The sequence below is a fragment of the Neurospora crassa genome, linkage group VI (assembly GCF_000182925.2).
Source record: "Neurospora crassa OR74A linkage group VI, whole genome shotgun sequence".
Lineage (NCBI taxonomy): Eukaryota > Fungi > Ascomycota > Sordariomycetes > Sordariales > Sordariaceae > Neurospora > Neurospora crassa.
The window spans coordinates 1,926,151-1,942,926 of NC_026506.1; the positions used below are offsets into that span (position 1 = coordinate 1,926,151).

General features: G+C 39.6%; 3 protein-coding genes across 3 annotated transcripts; 2 read left to right on the forward strand and 1 right to left on the reverse strand.

Annotated features, from left to right (window-relative positions):
* Positions 1-474: 474 nt before the first annotated feature.
* NCU03863 (hypothetical protein) lies at positions 475-2,657 on the forward strand. Its single transcript, XM_950763.2, has 3 exons — positions 475-1,525; positions 1,595-1,769; positions 1,830-2,657. Exons 1-3 carry the CDS (start codon positions 890-892, stop codon positions 2,387-2,389), a joined length of 1,371 nt encoding a protein of 456 aa, XP_955856.2. The 5' UTR covers positions 475-889; the 3' UTR covers positions 2,390-2,657.
* A 54-nt stretch (positions 2,658-2,711) lies between these two features.
* Positions 2,712-4,320, reverse strand: NCU12120 (hypothetical protein). The gene has a single exon (XM_011396754.1). The coding sequence runs from the start codon at positions 4,033-4,035 to the stop codon at positions 3,022-3,024; it is 1,014 nt and encodes a 337-aa protein (XP_011395056.1). The 5' UTR covers positions 4,036-4,320; the 3' UTR covers positions 2,712-3,021.
* A 248-nt stretch (positions 4,321-4,568) lies between these two features.
* Positions 4,569-5,738, forward strand: NCU03864 (hypothetical protein; the record flags this gene model as incomplete). Its single annotated transcript, XM_950764.2, has 2 exons — positions 4,569-5,438; positions 5,726-5,738. The coding sequence occupies exons 1-2, from the start codon at positions 4,918-4,920 to the stop codon at positions 5,736-5,738; spliced, it is 534 nt and encodes a 177-aa protein (XP_955857.2). The 5' UTR covers positions 4,569-4,917.
* Between the last annotated feature and the right edge of the window lie 11,038 nt (positions 5,739-16,776).

Consider the following 16,776-nt stretch of genomic DNA (forward strand, 5'->3'; position numbering starts at 1 on the left):
ATCAATGGCATGTGAGCGTTCCAGTCTCGACACTATTGATCGTCATTGGTAGCCTGCCGCGTTAGCACCAGGGCAGCAACAAGCCCCCCATTGGCCGGTTGAGACGCTGTCACAAAGACTGTAACCCTTTGCCGACCAACACCAACCAACGTCCACCAGCCTTCATGCAACCAAGCATTCACGTCCCGCGTTTCGTGCAGGAAGAGACATGGGCTTGGAGGGCTCGGCTAGGCAGAGAGATGTCTTGACTGTGCACCATGCGTGGAATCGGCACACGCCGATACAACGCTGTGGCCGATCCAACGCCTTCACGGCAGTGGTTGCGAATGGCATCAAGACAAGCGCGACTAGACGGTTAGACAGACCCATCTCCAATGCCCCTTGGGCCTCCAAACTCCACTTGACTGCAGTGTTCGCTGTTGGCTCTTGACCATGTCACTCAATGTGTCTACGTCGGAGCGTTGATTTCTCATGCAATGGGCGACCGGGACTTCATTTTTAGCCAAGATTCTTTCGCGTGTCATGATACTCCCTGCTACTGACGGACGAGTATGAGACACATACAAGTCTGTTTACAGAAAGAGCCAAGGTTTCTGCGTTTGGAGAACACAACATCAAGAGTTATTGACCATGGCAATACTAGGTGCTGGCAAACATGATCGAAACAAACAGCGGCCCGGCACTCATTCACTAGGCACTATACAGGTGGCGTCTTGTTCGTACTGTGTCGGCAGCAGGTGCGCTCCTGGCTGATCGGCAATCTGCCATCTTCAACTTTTGGTTCTCCTCTCGAACACGGACCTTAAGCGCCCGGTACTATGGGGTTCCAGTTTGTCGGGTCAGTCTCGAGACGAGGCTGGAAAGGCATCCTGACGAGTTGGCCCGTGGGATGGGTACTGGGTTGAGGATATATCTCTGCGATGGGCGCGCCACCGCCCGACGGCTATGTGTATGTCGCTTCCCAGTCGCATGTCGTCCATCCCGTATGTCGACCCGGCATTCAACTCTGTCAACATCGATGAGGCACACAGGCGGCTCCAAATCTGACAATATGTTGACCGCCCGAGACTGCAGTTCCGATACATCATGTCCCATCCCCAGTGGCTTCTTGTCATACCAGACATCCCCTGCCAGTAATGCTTTTATGCTTGCTGCGTTCGCCGCCCTGGTCCCTATCAACATATTCACCGGGGTCCGCTACAAAACGCCCCTTTATGCCGTATTGGCCACGCTTGGCCTACTTCTCGAGGTTGTGGGTCATGCTGGGAAAATGCTGCTGCGGTCGAACCCTGCCAGCGAAGGCCGTTTCCTCCTATATATGATAGGGACACTGTGGGGACCGACATTCATCAGCGCCGCCGTCTACCTGGTTCTCCCACATGTCATGGTCATCTATGGCGAGCAGTTCAGTCTTATCCATGAGCCAATCTACTGTAATATTGTATTTGTGGCGCTCGACATCTTCACCTTGGCCTTCCAGTCCATCGGGATTGCTCTATCGGCTACGAGCGATACCGAGCTTGAGGTATGTGTTGATACTCTGAAACCCTGGCGGTGGCACCTGAACAGCGGCTCGCTAACCCAGCAACTGCAGAGACATCAGGGATTGAACATCCTGTTGACAGGATTGGCCTTACAGTTGACAAGTCTTGCCCTCTTCTTGGGTGGCTACTGGTACTTCCGGCTTAAATTATCCCATCGCCGGTTTATCTTCGACCCCACGTTTTCTATGGTGTACTTGTCTTCCTACTTCAAAAAATTTCTTCTTTGTAAGTTGTGGGCCTTCCCCTTGTGTTACAGAAACAGAGCCTAATCAACAACCACAACAGGCGTACAAGGAGCCTCAGTGCTTCTGCTAGTAAGAGCAGCTATACGATTGGCTGCTTTTACTGGAGGGCTCGCCAGCGGCCTCGTGCAATCCCAAATCGTCTCGCTGGTACTTGATGATACCCTCGTACTTGTCGCCGCTATTATTCTCTCCGTGGCACCCGTCGGGAGGGCCTTTGGATCATCTTGGGCTGAGACTGCCCCGTTCACGCTTGCAAGCGATGAGTCAGATCTGCCGCTACGCAACTGGCGGCCATCGACAAGCCAGCACAGAAAGAGAGCCGTCTCACACCCATTTCCAGCATCTCCCATGATTGCGCAACCATCTCCGCGGTCATACCATTCCATATACTCGCAAATACCCCCGCCGCCGTTGGCATCGCCGCAAGACAAGCGCGTGTATCAGCGGGCTCCCTACGAGATTACCCCGGTACAGGTTGTACCCTACGTGCCCAGCGAAGCGGGAAGCCCGCCCCTTTCAGGATCTATGCCGGCCGACACGCCGAGGAGAACGCCTCGAGAGGCGCAGAAGCTTGTTGACCCTGATGCACTTTGGAGCTAACTGCAGGTCCTTAGTCTGCTGCTTCTGCCCCAATTTGACCTTGAGCATTATCTGCTTAAGAGACAGGACGGCTTCGGCAAATTTATGTGGTGTGTCCGCGTTTGGTGTCTCATCACTTCGGTTTCTCGTGTCGAAGTTGAACTTGCTTTTTAGCGGCATACTCAAGGTCAACGTGGATGGGTCGGTACGAATGTTCACCAGTTATTCTTCTATTTACTCGCTCCCCCTGTTTTCTTTTCTCTTCTCTCTCTCTCTCTCTCTCTCTCTCTCTCTCTCTCTCTCTCTCTCTCTTTTTTTTTTTTTTTTTTTTTTTTGTTTTCTTCGGGGGAAGGGGGTTGGGGGTTGGGGGTTTCAGCTTTTGTTCTTTCATCATGATACCACTCCTTTTGTATGCGGCGTTGTGGCTAAGAGATACTTGTAAATACATTGCTTTTCCTTTGGACTAACATCACGGTTATGGTCAACCTAAATAACCGCAAATAGTCTGCGCTCTACACGTGCTGTTGAACTGGTTGCGAAACCTGAAAAGCCCACGGCGATCACAGTGCCTAGCTAGCCCGCCCCATGTTTCCTTACGGGAACCTGAACATCTCGAATAATAGTACGCGCTCATACATTGCTCATGTGCCACATCATAACCGGTAAGTTGTAGAGGTGAGCCTTCTCAATGCAAAGAAGGAGTAAAGTCCCCCGAAAATGGCACCACCAAGGTGAGCCCCGTGTCCAATCTTTGAGCTTTCATCGTTCAGCATCCACATATCGTAGGCAAAGCTGATCAAAGGTACCGTCCACAACTGCAGCGTCAGCGGCATCGGCAGCATTCCAGCGAACTTTTGCACCTGGGTATATGGAAAGACCACAGCCACAGCGACGCTCAATCCGCTCACGATACCGCTGGCCCCCAAGCCGTAACGGGTCATGATAACTCCTCGCCGACGGCTCTGGCGATCTCTTTCTATCTTGTGTGTGAAATGCCATAGCTGTGCCACGGACCCAGCGACGGCAGAGCCCAGGCAGACGCAAAGAAGCTGGCCGTTGGACAGACCTCTGTTGATACCGATGGTGGCTACGCTGATGAAGGTGGTCAGATTCTTGACAATATGGTCGAGATCCTGGTGCGAGACAGCCCCGCCGAAAATGGTCCACCAACGGCCCTGGGCAGTGTTATCAAGAGAGATAGTGAAGTGGCGGCGAAGGGTCTGCAAGTGATTGGCCTCATTCTGAAGGCTAAGAAAGGATCCAAATCGTTCCGAGCTCGCGCCTCCCTGATCCCTATTGAGATCGTGGATGGTTCTTACGTTACTGCCCAAACCTCTACTGCTTCTACCACTCCTCGCTTGCCGTTGCTGTTTTGTTTGAGAAGAGGAGATGAGCCTGGAAGGGAGGTCGAGAAGAGAAGGGTATCGCCAGATGGCGAAGACGGCCGCGTTGACGCCGCAGAAAAGGTAGACAAACCAGCCCTTTTTGAAGTTGCTGATCAGATACCTGCCGAGAAAAGGACTTTGCTGCCACCTCACGTCGAAAACAACACGGGGGAAGAACTCGAATGGATAGTGGGCGAATACTTTGTCGGCGTGTTGAGAAGCCACCTCTGAAAGCAAGGCGCGCAGTTCGTTCATTGGCAGCATAGGGGCTGTATGTTCCATGACAAAGACCTTGAGTAAGAATCAGGTTGAGTGGCAAGGAGCTGGAGTGTATGCCGCCGTTGTCGCTCCGGACGTTAATTGTCGAGCGATGATGGGCAAGTGCCGGTTCGGGGTTTCTTCGTGACCAAGTGCAGAACCAACGAACCAAAGCGCCAACAAACGAAGGGATGACCTGAGTGAGGCTGCAGGGAGCTCGAATACCCAACCTCGGCGAGGACTCGTTCGCAAGAGATGGATGCCTTTTGGGAGTAAAGTAGAAATGGTGTAGATCCCGACGGTTTCATGTGCGGCATACTTCCCGATGGGGGCACGTCGTTGGTTCCTGCTTTGATGTTGCATTGCTCTCTCTGACACAGATTTGCCTGCCGCCATCCTCCCGAACCAAAACACACGACTCGACAGGGGGGTTATCGCGCTTGACACCGCCGAAGCATCATGTTTTCTATGTCGCAAAATACAAGGACTACTTGGAATGTTTGACAGAACCACCTACGATGTGAAGGGGAAAAAGACTAACAACGCCATGATGGGTAGGCATGGTTCATCTCATCTGATTTCATTCGGCCATGATCCAGTACGCTTCGTAAGCGCATTCTCCTTTGTTGGTCTCCCCTCAGCCTCCTCCGTCAGTATCCCTTCACGAGAATGCGCCTTGATCACAGACCGTCCCTTTGTCCAGAGGCTTCTCTGATCAATTGAGCTTTGAGTTACGGATATGACACGAAAAATGACAAATGGCGGTTATAACCCCATTCTTCTTCACTCTTCCTATGCGTTTCCGTGGTGCATCGATAAAGCCATTTTGAAGATGACATGCACCCGGTTGCACACTTGATTGCTGGTCTTATCTGATCAGAGGTCAAATATTCTATCGTTCTGTATATGTTACTCCGTCAAGCCCCTGGAATGGCGCACCTACAAGGTGGATCAGTGTCCAGAGGTTCTGCCGCCGCTAGGATCGAATCAATCAGAGCTATCAACAAGTCCCTTATTCGCTGCAAGATCCTTCTCGAGTGTGGGAGCACCGCTGACTTCACCTATGACCACTGCATCTCACAATGGCAAGGGGAACAGTGCCCGAGGCCTTTTGCTTCGGTCCTGTCCAGCTCTAGAGCAAGGACAGCCACAGCTCTTTCCCACGCCGATCACGCCCTCGACCTCGCTTCGTACTACGACCAACCCCAGCTGGTTGCAAAATCCCAGCTCTTCCGCGGCCACTGTTTCCGCCGAATGGCCCAATGGGACAAGGCATACTGGTGTTACGTTCGCGCGGCAAGCGTGCGCGAGTTCGCGGCCGAAAAGGGGCCAGAAGGACTAGAGGCTTCAACGAAAGAGTGCCAGAGGATGTTAGGCAGAAGGAAAGAGAGTCACTACTCCAGCGCTAGCGAGGAGATTAGTAGTGGGTATGGATCAGATGACGTGGTAGTGAGAGAGGACAGAATGTCAAGTCATACATTTGGCTGTCCGGATAATAAGTTGCTTCAGAGGGATAGCACAGGTAGTGCTGACTGTGAGATGTTATCACGGCAGCGAGGCAGTATGGGGAGGGACTCCATGTCAACTTGGCCATTTTGGGTAGTTGATGAGTACGGGAGGGGAGTCAGAAGGTTGACAGCGCTACCCATTCTAAGATCGGTTGAGGGGAGGTGGATATTTGCGCGAAACTGATGAGTTGTACCATCCTACCTAGTCACCCTCTGTAGTCTGAAAGACATTGGGACCACGTGTTTCTCGTCAACAGATATTGAATCGTGACCTCCCCTCCGTTCCCAATATTAATTCTTGATGTCGGCTCAGATTTGATAGACCACATTTCGAATTCACCCATAGACAGTTGGAAAAACTACCTGTAGGCTTCCACGGAACATTGCACAAATGGAATGGTCATTTATTGCAAAATGCCCAAGAAGTCGTCCCGATTAGTAAAGTGACGAGTCATCATACGGAGAACACGAGAAGAAGTAAGAAGAATTCAGTAATCAATGATTTATGCACAGAGCGCTCCGTCCTTTTAACAAGCTTTTGTTTACATAAGTGGGGAAGCAGCGAGCATGTCCCTTTTCAAACCAACTTTTCTCACGATCACTTGGATGAAGAACCTGGCTTGCCACAGATTATGTAAAGTGCCGCTCTGGGAAAGAACACGTCAGTGAAACACCAACTGCTCTCAACACCAATATGAAGGATCTACAGCAGTTGATGGGGAAGGAAGAGGAAAAGGGAACACACTCACTTGAGCTAGATATGGACGACAATGGTCAGCATAGCCGTGGTGACAGCATCTCATGTGATTACCTACCTAATTCAATGCATTGCTGGTAACGTCTCCGGCTTTGCGAGCCTCCGCTCAAGACAAGGTTCGAAGCCGCCGATGGAACCCCAACGGCTAGAGTTTCGAGGAGATGATGAACTGCTATTTTGCTCGGGTCAAGAGCAAAGACACCGCTAAAAACGACGCCGCTTTGCCCACAACTACATTGAGAGATCCATCGGAGGAACAGTGCAAGTTGCAAAGAAGGGAGCAACGTGAAAACGATGAGGTATTCGGACCAGGTGCAATACTTTCCTCCAGATTGAGCCGCTCTTCCTTCTTCTATACGAACCAAAGTGCCTTGCAGTACCAGCATGATTACAGCGAAGTTTGCTGTATCTGCGGCAACAGACCAAGGCAAGAAGACGGCCAAGGTAAACCCACCGAATCGGAGTGTGAGCCTTGGTGGTGGGTGATGCAGACAGGATTTTACTCCCTGGTCTACTGCGTCTACGACTTTGCGACTGCTGTACAGTATGGCTCTCAGCTTCCTAGACGTCATGTTCTACATATCAACAGTGGCCATGGCAGTATTATCATGTTCACCACTGGGTGGCAGTTTTTTAGGTGCATCTTGGGCATAATGTACCTGGGCAGCTGGCTGTCTTCTGAGGCGGCCAGGTTGACAATCGGTGAGATGGTTGTCTTTATGGATCGTGATGCGGCTCCGTCGTTGTTTAGGAAGATGGAACAGGAGTTCCGGAGATGCTACGAGGCCGTAGTTACCTATTGATGACTGATGTACCGTTGATCGTCGGGAAAATGTGAGCCTGGGGAAGCAAAGCTTGAGAGAACTGAACTGGTGTCCAAAGGCTACCATGATTCACATCGAATGTCCATTCCCGGCCCTAGGCATAAGAGTCCCATACTTGTAACTCAATTAGAATGCGAAAGCACATTTTTCACAGATCTCAGGGAACAGTTGAGGGTTGGCTGTGGGTTTTCCCTAGACGTCTCACATCCTTTTCGGGCATGGGTTTTTGATTTGAATTATTTACTAACTTTGAATGGAGCGCAAAACCCCAGAGACTTGTAAAGTGATAAACCTCCATCTCAGTTAATGTAACTACCAGGTACCTACCTAGATCTGTTAGCATATCGGTGACTTTTCTGAGCTCCGGCTGCTTCCACGCGTCTCTCTGTTTCTCCCTGGCTGATGCAATCAGCAAGTTAGCTTTCCGCAATATGGTCAGGCCACAGGCTTGATGCCGATATGAAGTGTTGCTCATGGATTTTGTTTGATTTCCTACTTGGTTCATGATACTTGAAGTTCCGGAAGGGAATGTGAGTAAGTGCTGACAGATGAGCGCAGCCATATTATGAAGCAGAAGAAGGCAGGTGATGTCTGACGGCCAAACAACCAAGAAGGGGATCCGCCGGTCAGTAAACATGGCCCCATAATGCAGTAACGGAGAGCTCATTTAGGCTTTACTGTAACCTTCCTCTCGCGAGCTCCCAGCAATGCCTCGACAAGAGACAGCTGGACAGTAGACTTTCTAGGTAGTAGGATTATGTTAACCAAGTACAGAGAGTTTGGGGCCAGTCCAAAGTATCTGGTGGCTACTAACCAGATATCAACATCGGAAGTTCTGTGGGGTTGACCACATAGATAGCCGAACAACTAGATTATTTACAGGCCAATTAAGTAACCATACCGTTGAAACAAGCTTGCATGAGGGCGATTCCGCTTAAGCTCGCCAGCAGCGGATAAACGCTTGCAACCTCTGCGTTATGCGGTGGCCTCGATGCCAGGATTGCTTGGCGGGTGGCATCAAAGCAGTGACAGTCATCTTATTTTGCTGGGAGACTATTTGTAAAGCTGAAAGGAACTAAATGGGAGACCGGTGTCTCGAGAAAGTGTCGCATGCGTCGGTACCTACCTACGCATCTCTCTACACTACCTAGAGGTAGGATTGAGGGGGTGGCAGGGCGGGACTACAGACTGATAGTGAGGCAAATGTAATCCTGCACTTGGTCTTGGACGTGAAGGACGCACCTCGGTCAGGTAGTGCCTTCGTCATGGGCCAGAAAGGGAAGTTAACAGAGAAGAGGACCAGATACGGGGGAAGGAAGACGGAAGGATGAAACCTATCATCCAATCGAGGACAACCCCCACCCCATCCCAGCTGAGGTTGCACCTTCGGCGAGGATGCTTGCGCGATTCCAAATGGAGCAAGTGCTTCTGACTGCCGCTGTAGCACGCAGAGTGTGATCCGCGATCAACCTAAACCACGAATTCCATGGTTGTCAAAGCATGTGAAAATAAGAAACAGAAACCTTCCTTTTTCATTCTCCGTCTCACCTTCCAGCCCGCTCACCCTGCGTACCTACTCGAACCCGTTTGAAACCGCGGAATTGCTCACTGCAGGCGAAGATTATGCGAGATAGGCCAGCCTATGCTTCTACATGCCGTCGTACCGCCATCTCCAAGGAATCGAGCTGCTGGTTTGGTGCTGAGATCCCACTTCTTGAGAACTCCGCTAAGAAAGATTGAAGGAGGCAGTGTAACCGCGCAGTCCGTCACCGTCGGACTTCTTTCCGCAAACCATCAAGCCCTTGACGGACACCTTCACTGATTCCACCCCGTTGGCAACTTGCAATACGTGGTATTCAGCTAGGCAGGTAGTAGTGATCCTCCATAACCCGCGCTTTGGGGGTATGAGATCGAGTACTGCAGAGTACTTGTTAGGATGATATGGTCCTTGGCGTAGTCGTGGGTGGGTGTCATAGGACTGGCGCCCGACTAGGCATCTAGCTCTAACTGGCCAGACTTGAATGCCAAGACGGCAGCCAGCATTGAAACTGCTCCAGCTGACTCGGACCACGGCACTAAGCCTCCGGCACCCGGTCTTCTAGAGTATTCTCTAGCAGCCTTAGGCTATAAGGCAACTACTAGAGTGTACGGCCATTTAAATTCTAGTATTCGAGCGACCCGGAGGGTAGCGTTTTATCCTTTCTTTCTTCGTAGAACCTTAATATATATATATAAGGCTAGTACCTACGTATCGTTCTACTATCCCCTTACATTAGGTTCTACCTCTTTATTAATTAATTACTAGAAGGAAGGATAGTTTATAATTAATAGTATAGCGTATATTAGTATTAGAATAGTCTTGTTTTCTATACTAAATAATAATAATAATACTAATACTAATATAGAAGCTTCCTACAATTCTCTAGTAATTAGGAGCGTTAAAATACCCCCCAATACTATTAATTTACTTAATAATTTATTCTAAATTTTATAAGCGAATCCCGAATTAAAGGGGAAGGTTAAATTTATAATCCCTTTCTCTATTTACTCCTAACCTACTTTAAAGCCCGAATTTATATACCCTACTAAATAGAATTCCTTTAGTAGTAGTAATAAGAATAAAAAGAAGTTTAACGTTAATAATAGCTCTAATAATAATTCTAATAAATTATACCGGTAGAGGCCGCTTGAATTCGCTTAGTAGGACGGTAAACCTACTACCTTCTTCTTTTATTATAATAAATTAATTAAAATATATAATATAAATTTTAAGGCTAATTTATATATTAATTCCGATACTATATAGATTAAAATCCTTAATACTTTACTAATTAATAAATAGTAATAGTTAGAGGGCTATTAAACTACCCGTACTCTTTTTAGTAATAAAGATCCAACTAAGCTACTTGAGTAGATTTAATAAATCTTCGGTACTTATTATATTTAAAATTATACCCTTAATAATTTTGCTAAAATAAAGTAGAAGGACGGTAAGCTATTTTCTAAGTTCTTTATTAATTTTAATAATAAACTCTTAAAAATTAGTAGCTATAATTGGGATAGTTATATTAAATTAGAATTCCTTTATTATACTATTAATAAAAAATTTAGTAATTACCTTTTTACTATTAAACTCTTTAATAATTACTTTACTTATATAGAATAGCTTTAAAATATTATTTATAAATATAAAAAAATTATAAAATTCCGAACGTTCTACTAAAGTTACTTATAGAATAGTAATTAAAATAATTAGCAAATTAGAATATATATTTTTATTACTGCTAATTTGGATTATTCTAATTACTAGTATTAAACTTATAATTCTTCTTTTATTATACTTTTTAGGATTCGATATAATATTAATAGTAATATCCTTATAGGTACAATTAATATTCGTAGCATTCGAAGTAAGGAATCTTCTATTTAATTAAAAGGATGGGCTAAATAAATATTATAGAATAAAAGGGAGAAATACTATATTAAAGGATAGTATATTTATTATAGTACTACTAATTATATTATTACTAAATGTTTATACCTACTAATTATAAATCTTTAAGGTAAAGGAATATATATTTAAATTATTTAAGTAACCCTATTATTCGATGAAGAATTTTGAATAATTGAATTCTTAGATTCTAAATTAGACTAGGGAAAAGAGTAATTCTAGTACGAAATTAAATATTAGAGCCTACCCTTAAGGTACTAAATAAAGTAGAAGAATTTAAACCCTAAATAGAAATAGGACTAATTTTAATACTAATTATTATTAATTTTATTAATTTATTTTATACTTTTATTAATAAAGGTTATTAGTACTATACTATTATTAGTAAAAATATTATTTAGAATTTCTAGATCTTTGTCGTTTTAATTCCGGTTTGGTAAATTTGAGGCGCTATAGTAACTATAGAAGGCGCCTCTATCTAAAGTATTGCGTATTTCCTTATAGAGTTTTAAGACTATATTTTACTAATTTATATATATATAGTACCAGAGCTTAAATACTCTATTATTCTTAGGAAACTATAATTAACGGTTAACTAAATATATTCAGTCCCTTATAAAAAGAAATTCTTATATAATACTATTTAATTTTGGATAAATTACATTGATAAATTTAAACTTAAAACCCTATTCTTCGAGGAACTTTAAGGAGTTACATATATTTTCGCTATTACCTTTATTAGGTACATTTATTAAATAAATAAAAATAAAGGTTGGGTTACTATAGAAACTTCTATATTTGCTATCCGGTTAAAGGATATTGAAAAGGCTTTAGTACTTAAGTAGGTTTAAATTAATAAGGAATTCTGATAAATTATTCCTAAAGATTTTTAGGACTTTATTCCTTTCTTTAGGAAGTAGGAAATTAATTATTTTAATAATTATAAATTTAGGGTTAATTTAAAAATCGAATTGAAGAAGGGGCTCGATAGTAGGGATTTTCCACTCCCCTTCGGCCTATTATATAATATATTCTAAAAGGAATTTTTAATATTTAAGAAGATTTTCTAGGATTTAATAAATAAAGGCTTTATTTGTACTAATAGTTCGGCCGTTAAAGCTTCCGTTCTTTTCGTTCGGAAGCTGGGTAGAGGCTTTTATTTTTATTATAATTATTAAACTTTTAATATAATTATTCGAATAGATTAGTACCCCTTACTATTAATCCGAGAAATATTCTAAATATTTAAAGGAATAAAGTAGTTCTTTAAGGTAAATATAGTATAAACCTTCTATAAAATCCGAATAGTAGGAGGAGAAGAATATAAAATAGTATTTTGAATATATTATAGCCTATTTGAATAATTAATAGTCCCTTTCGGGTTGTGCGGTACTCTAGTTGCCTTCTAACGGTATATTAATTAAGTATTATAAGAATTTTTTAATAATTTCTATTTAGTATATATAAACGATATCTTTATTTTTATTACTGGGTTTCGAGAAAACTATATATAAAAGGTCCGTATAGTATTCGAGCGTTTTTGAAATACCGGGCTTTATTTAAACCTTAATAAGTATAAGTTTGTTATTAAGAAGGTTAAGTATTTAAGATTTATTATTTACGCCGGTATAGGTATTTAAGTAGATTTTGAGAAGGTTAAGACTATCCTAGAATAGAATGTTCTAGTATCTTAGAAGGGGGTTTGGAATTTTTTAGAATTTATAAACTATTATTGGATATTTATACCCGGATTTACTATAGTAGCTATACTATTTATAGTATTAATTAGTAAAGGAGTTCTATTTAAATAATTAATAATATATAAAGAGGTATTTTAATTATTTAAAATTTTATTTATTCGAACGCTTATACTTATTAAGTAGGACTCCGAGCGCCTAATATTCTTAGAGGCCGATTGTAGCGGGTTTACTCTTGGGGGCTATTTAATATAGGAAGTAGATAGTTAACGGCGTATAGTAGCCTTTTATTTAAGGAAATTAAAGTTGGTGGAATATAATTACCTTATTTATAATAAAGAGATACTAGTAATTGTTAATTGTTTATAGGAATAGTAAGCCGAGCTATATAATTGCAATAGCTTTATTATTTTAATTAATTATTATAACTTAGAATATTTTATAATTTAATAGTATTTATTTAAATAGTAAGCCCGCTAAACCGAATATTTCTCTAGGTTCTCTTTCGAATTTTAATATTAGTTGGGTAAAGAAGTGGTAGTATTAAATATATTGTTTTAGAGGGAGTAGGACTGTCCTACCGAAGGCGATAGAGAGGTTCGAGATTTTTAATTTATTCTTGAATTTGCTTTATACAATTATATTTGTATTTTAGTAATGGGTTTTTAGGGTTTTCGAATAATTCGGAGGAAGGGTGTAAAAATCTTTAAAAATCTAGATTTATAATAGCTTTAGGACTTTATAGTAGGAAGGGACGTTATATATTAATAAATTTTTAAAGTAATAAAGAATAACGTAAGGGATTTACTCTCCTCTTTTAAATTTAAAGTTTAAATAGCTAATTACTTTATTAATAACTTTAAGTGCTTAAAATACTAAGGGAGGCTATAGATCTCCAAATACCCGGTAATTACCGAAGCGGAAGCTATAAAGCTATTTAATACTAATTAAGAGTTTAATATATTCCGTACCTATATTATTTAAATTATATACAATTCTTAAATATTTGGGTATTCTAATAGAGAAGGTACTATTATAACCCTAGTTCGCTACTTCTACTAGCTATTACTTAGAATCTATATAAGGCAATTCCTATATAATTACTATATATATAGCTCTATTAAATATTAAAAAGCCTAGAGGAAGGGGTTACTCTAATTAATATTAGTATTAAATTAATTCTTCTGAAAAGTTTAAATAGATTTCATTACGGACTTTCTATTAATTAGAAATAATATTTACCTATTTATTATTAAGGACCGCCTTAGTAAGAATGTAATATTAGAATTAATATTATTAATAAAGGTTAAAGTTTACGTCGAGAGATTTATAAGCTGCTTCGTAAGGTATTATAGATAGTTACGGTCTATAATTAATAACTAGGGTTTTAATTAGATTAGGCGGTTTTGGAATAAATTTTACAAACTATTTGGAATTAAATAATTTCTTAGTGCCGTTTATTATCTTTAGATTAATAGCGGCCTAGAATAAATAAATTAAAAAGTATAAACCTTCCTAAAAGTATATATTAATTAAATTTAAAATAATTAGTATGAATAATACCTATTAGTATAGTTTACTATTAATAGCCGTATTAATACTTTAATTAATATATTTCCCTTCTTTATAGTTTATAGATTTAATTTAAAGTTAGTAGTTTTAATAATCCCTAAAACTATTAGAAACTCCTATATACCTACCGATATCTAGGTTCGGCAATTTATTGAGAAGCTATTATAAATTACGGATTTATATTAAATTACAATAGCTATAGCGGCTTAGGAATAAAAAAGGTTTGTTAATTGTAGTTGTTAGCCGGTAGAGAGGTTCTAAATTGGTAATAAAGTATAGTTTAATTTTAAGAATTATATTTTATTAAGGCTTAAGAAGAAGTTAAATTAGTTATACGTTGAGTATATAGTTTTAAGAGTATTTTCACTTCTAATTGTAAAGCTCTTAGGCTTCTTAAATAATATTTATAATATTTTTTATATTAATTTCCTTTAATAAGTTACTAAAAATTCCTTACCGGACTAAATTGTAGTTAACAAATAGCTACTACTAGTAATTATAGAAGGAGAGAAAGAGTCTTATATAGAAAAAATCCTATATGTTGGAGGGCCCTTAATTAAATGGATAGCTTTTGTAAAGTAGAAAGGATATTATAAACTTTTGTAGTACTAATTTAGAGATTTTTAAAATATTGAAGCGTTTGAGCTCTTTAAAAAATAATATAGGGATATTTAAATTAATAATGGACCTTTAAATAAATTTATAAAAGGAGAGATATTAGTAGAGTAAGAAAAGTAAGTAAAATTAGTATTTGGAGGTAAAAAATGCGGTTACTAATTTAAGATGCTACTAATATTAATCTATTATACTTAAAACTCTCCAATATTTAATACTACCTTAATACCTAATTTAATTATATTATTTAGAAATAATAATATTATAACCGTACTATTACGGGGAACCCGCAATTTTCTCCTCTTCTTCGGAGGAAAAGTAATTTTTTTTACCGAATTTGAGAATTAAATTATTTTCTTCAACCGAATCTTCTCCTCGGGGGTATTCCCCTCCTATTATATTATTTCTATTAATACTACTAAATCCTCCTTTAATACTTAAATATTTATTACCCCTTCCTTTAATTCCTTTTCCTCCTTTAATTCCCTAATACCTACTACCTCTTTTCTACTAAATAATATATTTAAATAAATATATAATTCCTCCTTTCCTAGTAATACTCTATTCCCCTTTATTATTCTATACTACTCTTCTAACTTCCTAATACGAATTTTTAATTTTGTAATTAATTTATTAAAAATAGTACTTATTACTCTAGCCGCTACCCTTTCCTAGAAGGATTAAATTACTTTAAATATTTGAATATTAATTTTAGTAATAAGGGTATTTAAATGAGTAGCGGCCGTAACGGTAGTATATTTAGTATTCCGGGTAAATTCTATAATAATATTTACCGAGGTAATTAATTTATAATTAATTAAAAATAATTTAACAAATAATAATAATTATAAAGCTACTGAACTACTTTAGTTTATACGAAGAACCCCGAGATTCTCCTTTAGAGCCTTTAATCTTTCGAGTATTACGACCGAAGTTGGGGCCGAGGACGAAGAAACGTTTGGAACTATAATTAGAAGTATTATAGTAATAGAAAAGAGGGTTAGTAGCGTTTTATTAATAGGGTAATTAAATATAAAGTAGGTAGTATTTTTAAAATTAAATTAATAATTAAAATAAAATAAAGGGATTTAAGGAAATTTACGGAGCTATATTGTTATAGGACTGGCGCCCGACTAGATATCTGGCTCTGACTGGCTAGACTTGAGTGCTAAGACGGTAGCCAGTATTGAGACTGCTCTAGCTGACTTGGACTACGGCACTAAACCTCCGGCACCCGGTCTTCTAGAGTATTCTCTAGCAGCCTCAGGCTATAAGGCAGCCACTAGAGTATATAACTATTTAAGTTCTAATATTCGAACGACTTAGAGGGTAGCGTTTTATCCTTTTTTTCTTCGTAGAACCTTAATATATATATATAAGGCTAGTACCTACATATTGCTCTACTATCCCCTTATATTAAATTCTACTACTTTATTAATTAATTATTAAAAAGAAGGATAGTTTATAATTAATAGCGCAGCGTATACTAATATTAGAATAATTTCTTTTTTTATACTGAATAATAATAATAATACTAATACTAATATAGAAGCTTCCTATAATTCTCTAGTAATTAGGAGTATTAAAGTACCCTTTAATATTATTAACTTATTTAATAATTTATTCCGAATTTTGTAAGCGAATTCCGAATTAAAGGGGAAGGTTAAATCTATAATCCCCTTCTCTATTTACTCCTAGCCTATTTTAAAGCTTGAATTTACGTACCCTATTAAGTAGAATTCCTCTAATAGTAGTAATAAAGATAAAGAGAAATTTAATGCTAATAATAATTCTAATAGTAATTTTAGTAAATTATATTAATAGAAGCTATTCGAATTCCCTTAGTAGGATGGTAAACCTATTACCTTCTTCTTCTACTATAATAAATTAATTAAAATGTATAATATAAATTTTAAGGCCGGTTTACGTACTAATCCTAATACCGTATAGATCGAAATCCTTAATACCCTACCGATCGATAAGTAATAATAGTTAGAGGGCTATTAGACCGCCCGTACTCTCTCTAATAATAAAGATCTAACTAAATTATTCGAGTAAATCCGGTAAATCTTTGGTATTTATTATACCTAAAATTACGCCCTTAATAATCTTACTAAAATAAAATAAAAAGACGGCGAACTATTTTCTAAATTCTTTATTAATTTAAATAATAAATTCCTAAAAATTAGCGGCTATAATTAGGATAGTTACGCTAAGTTAAAATTCCTTTATTACGCTATTAATAAGAAGTTTAATAACTATCTCTTTATTATTAAATTCTCTAATAATTACTTTATTTACGTAGAATAATTCTAAAATATTATTTATAAATATAAAAAGA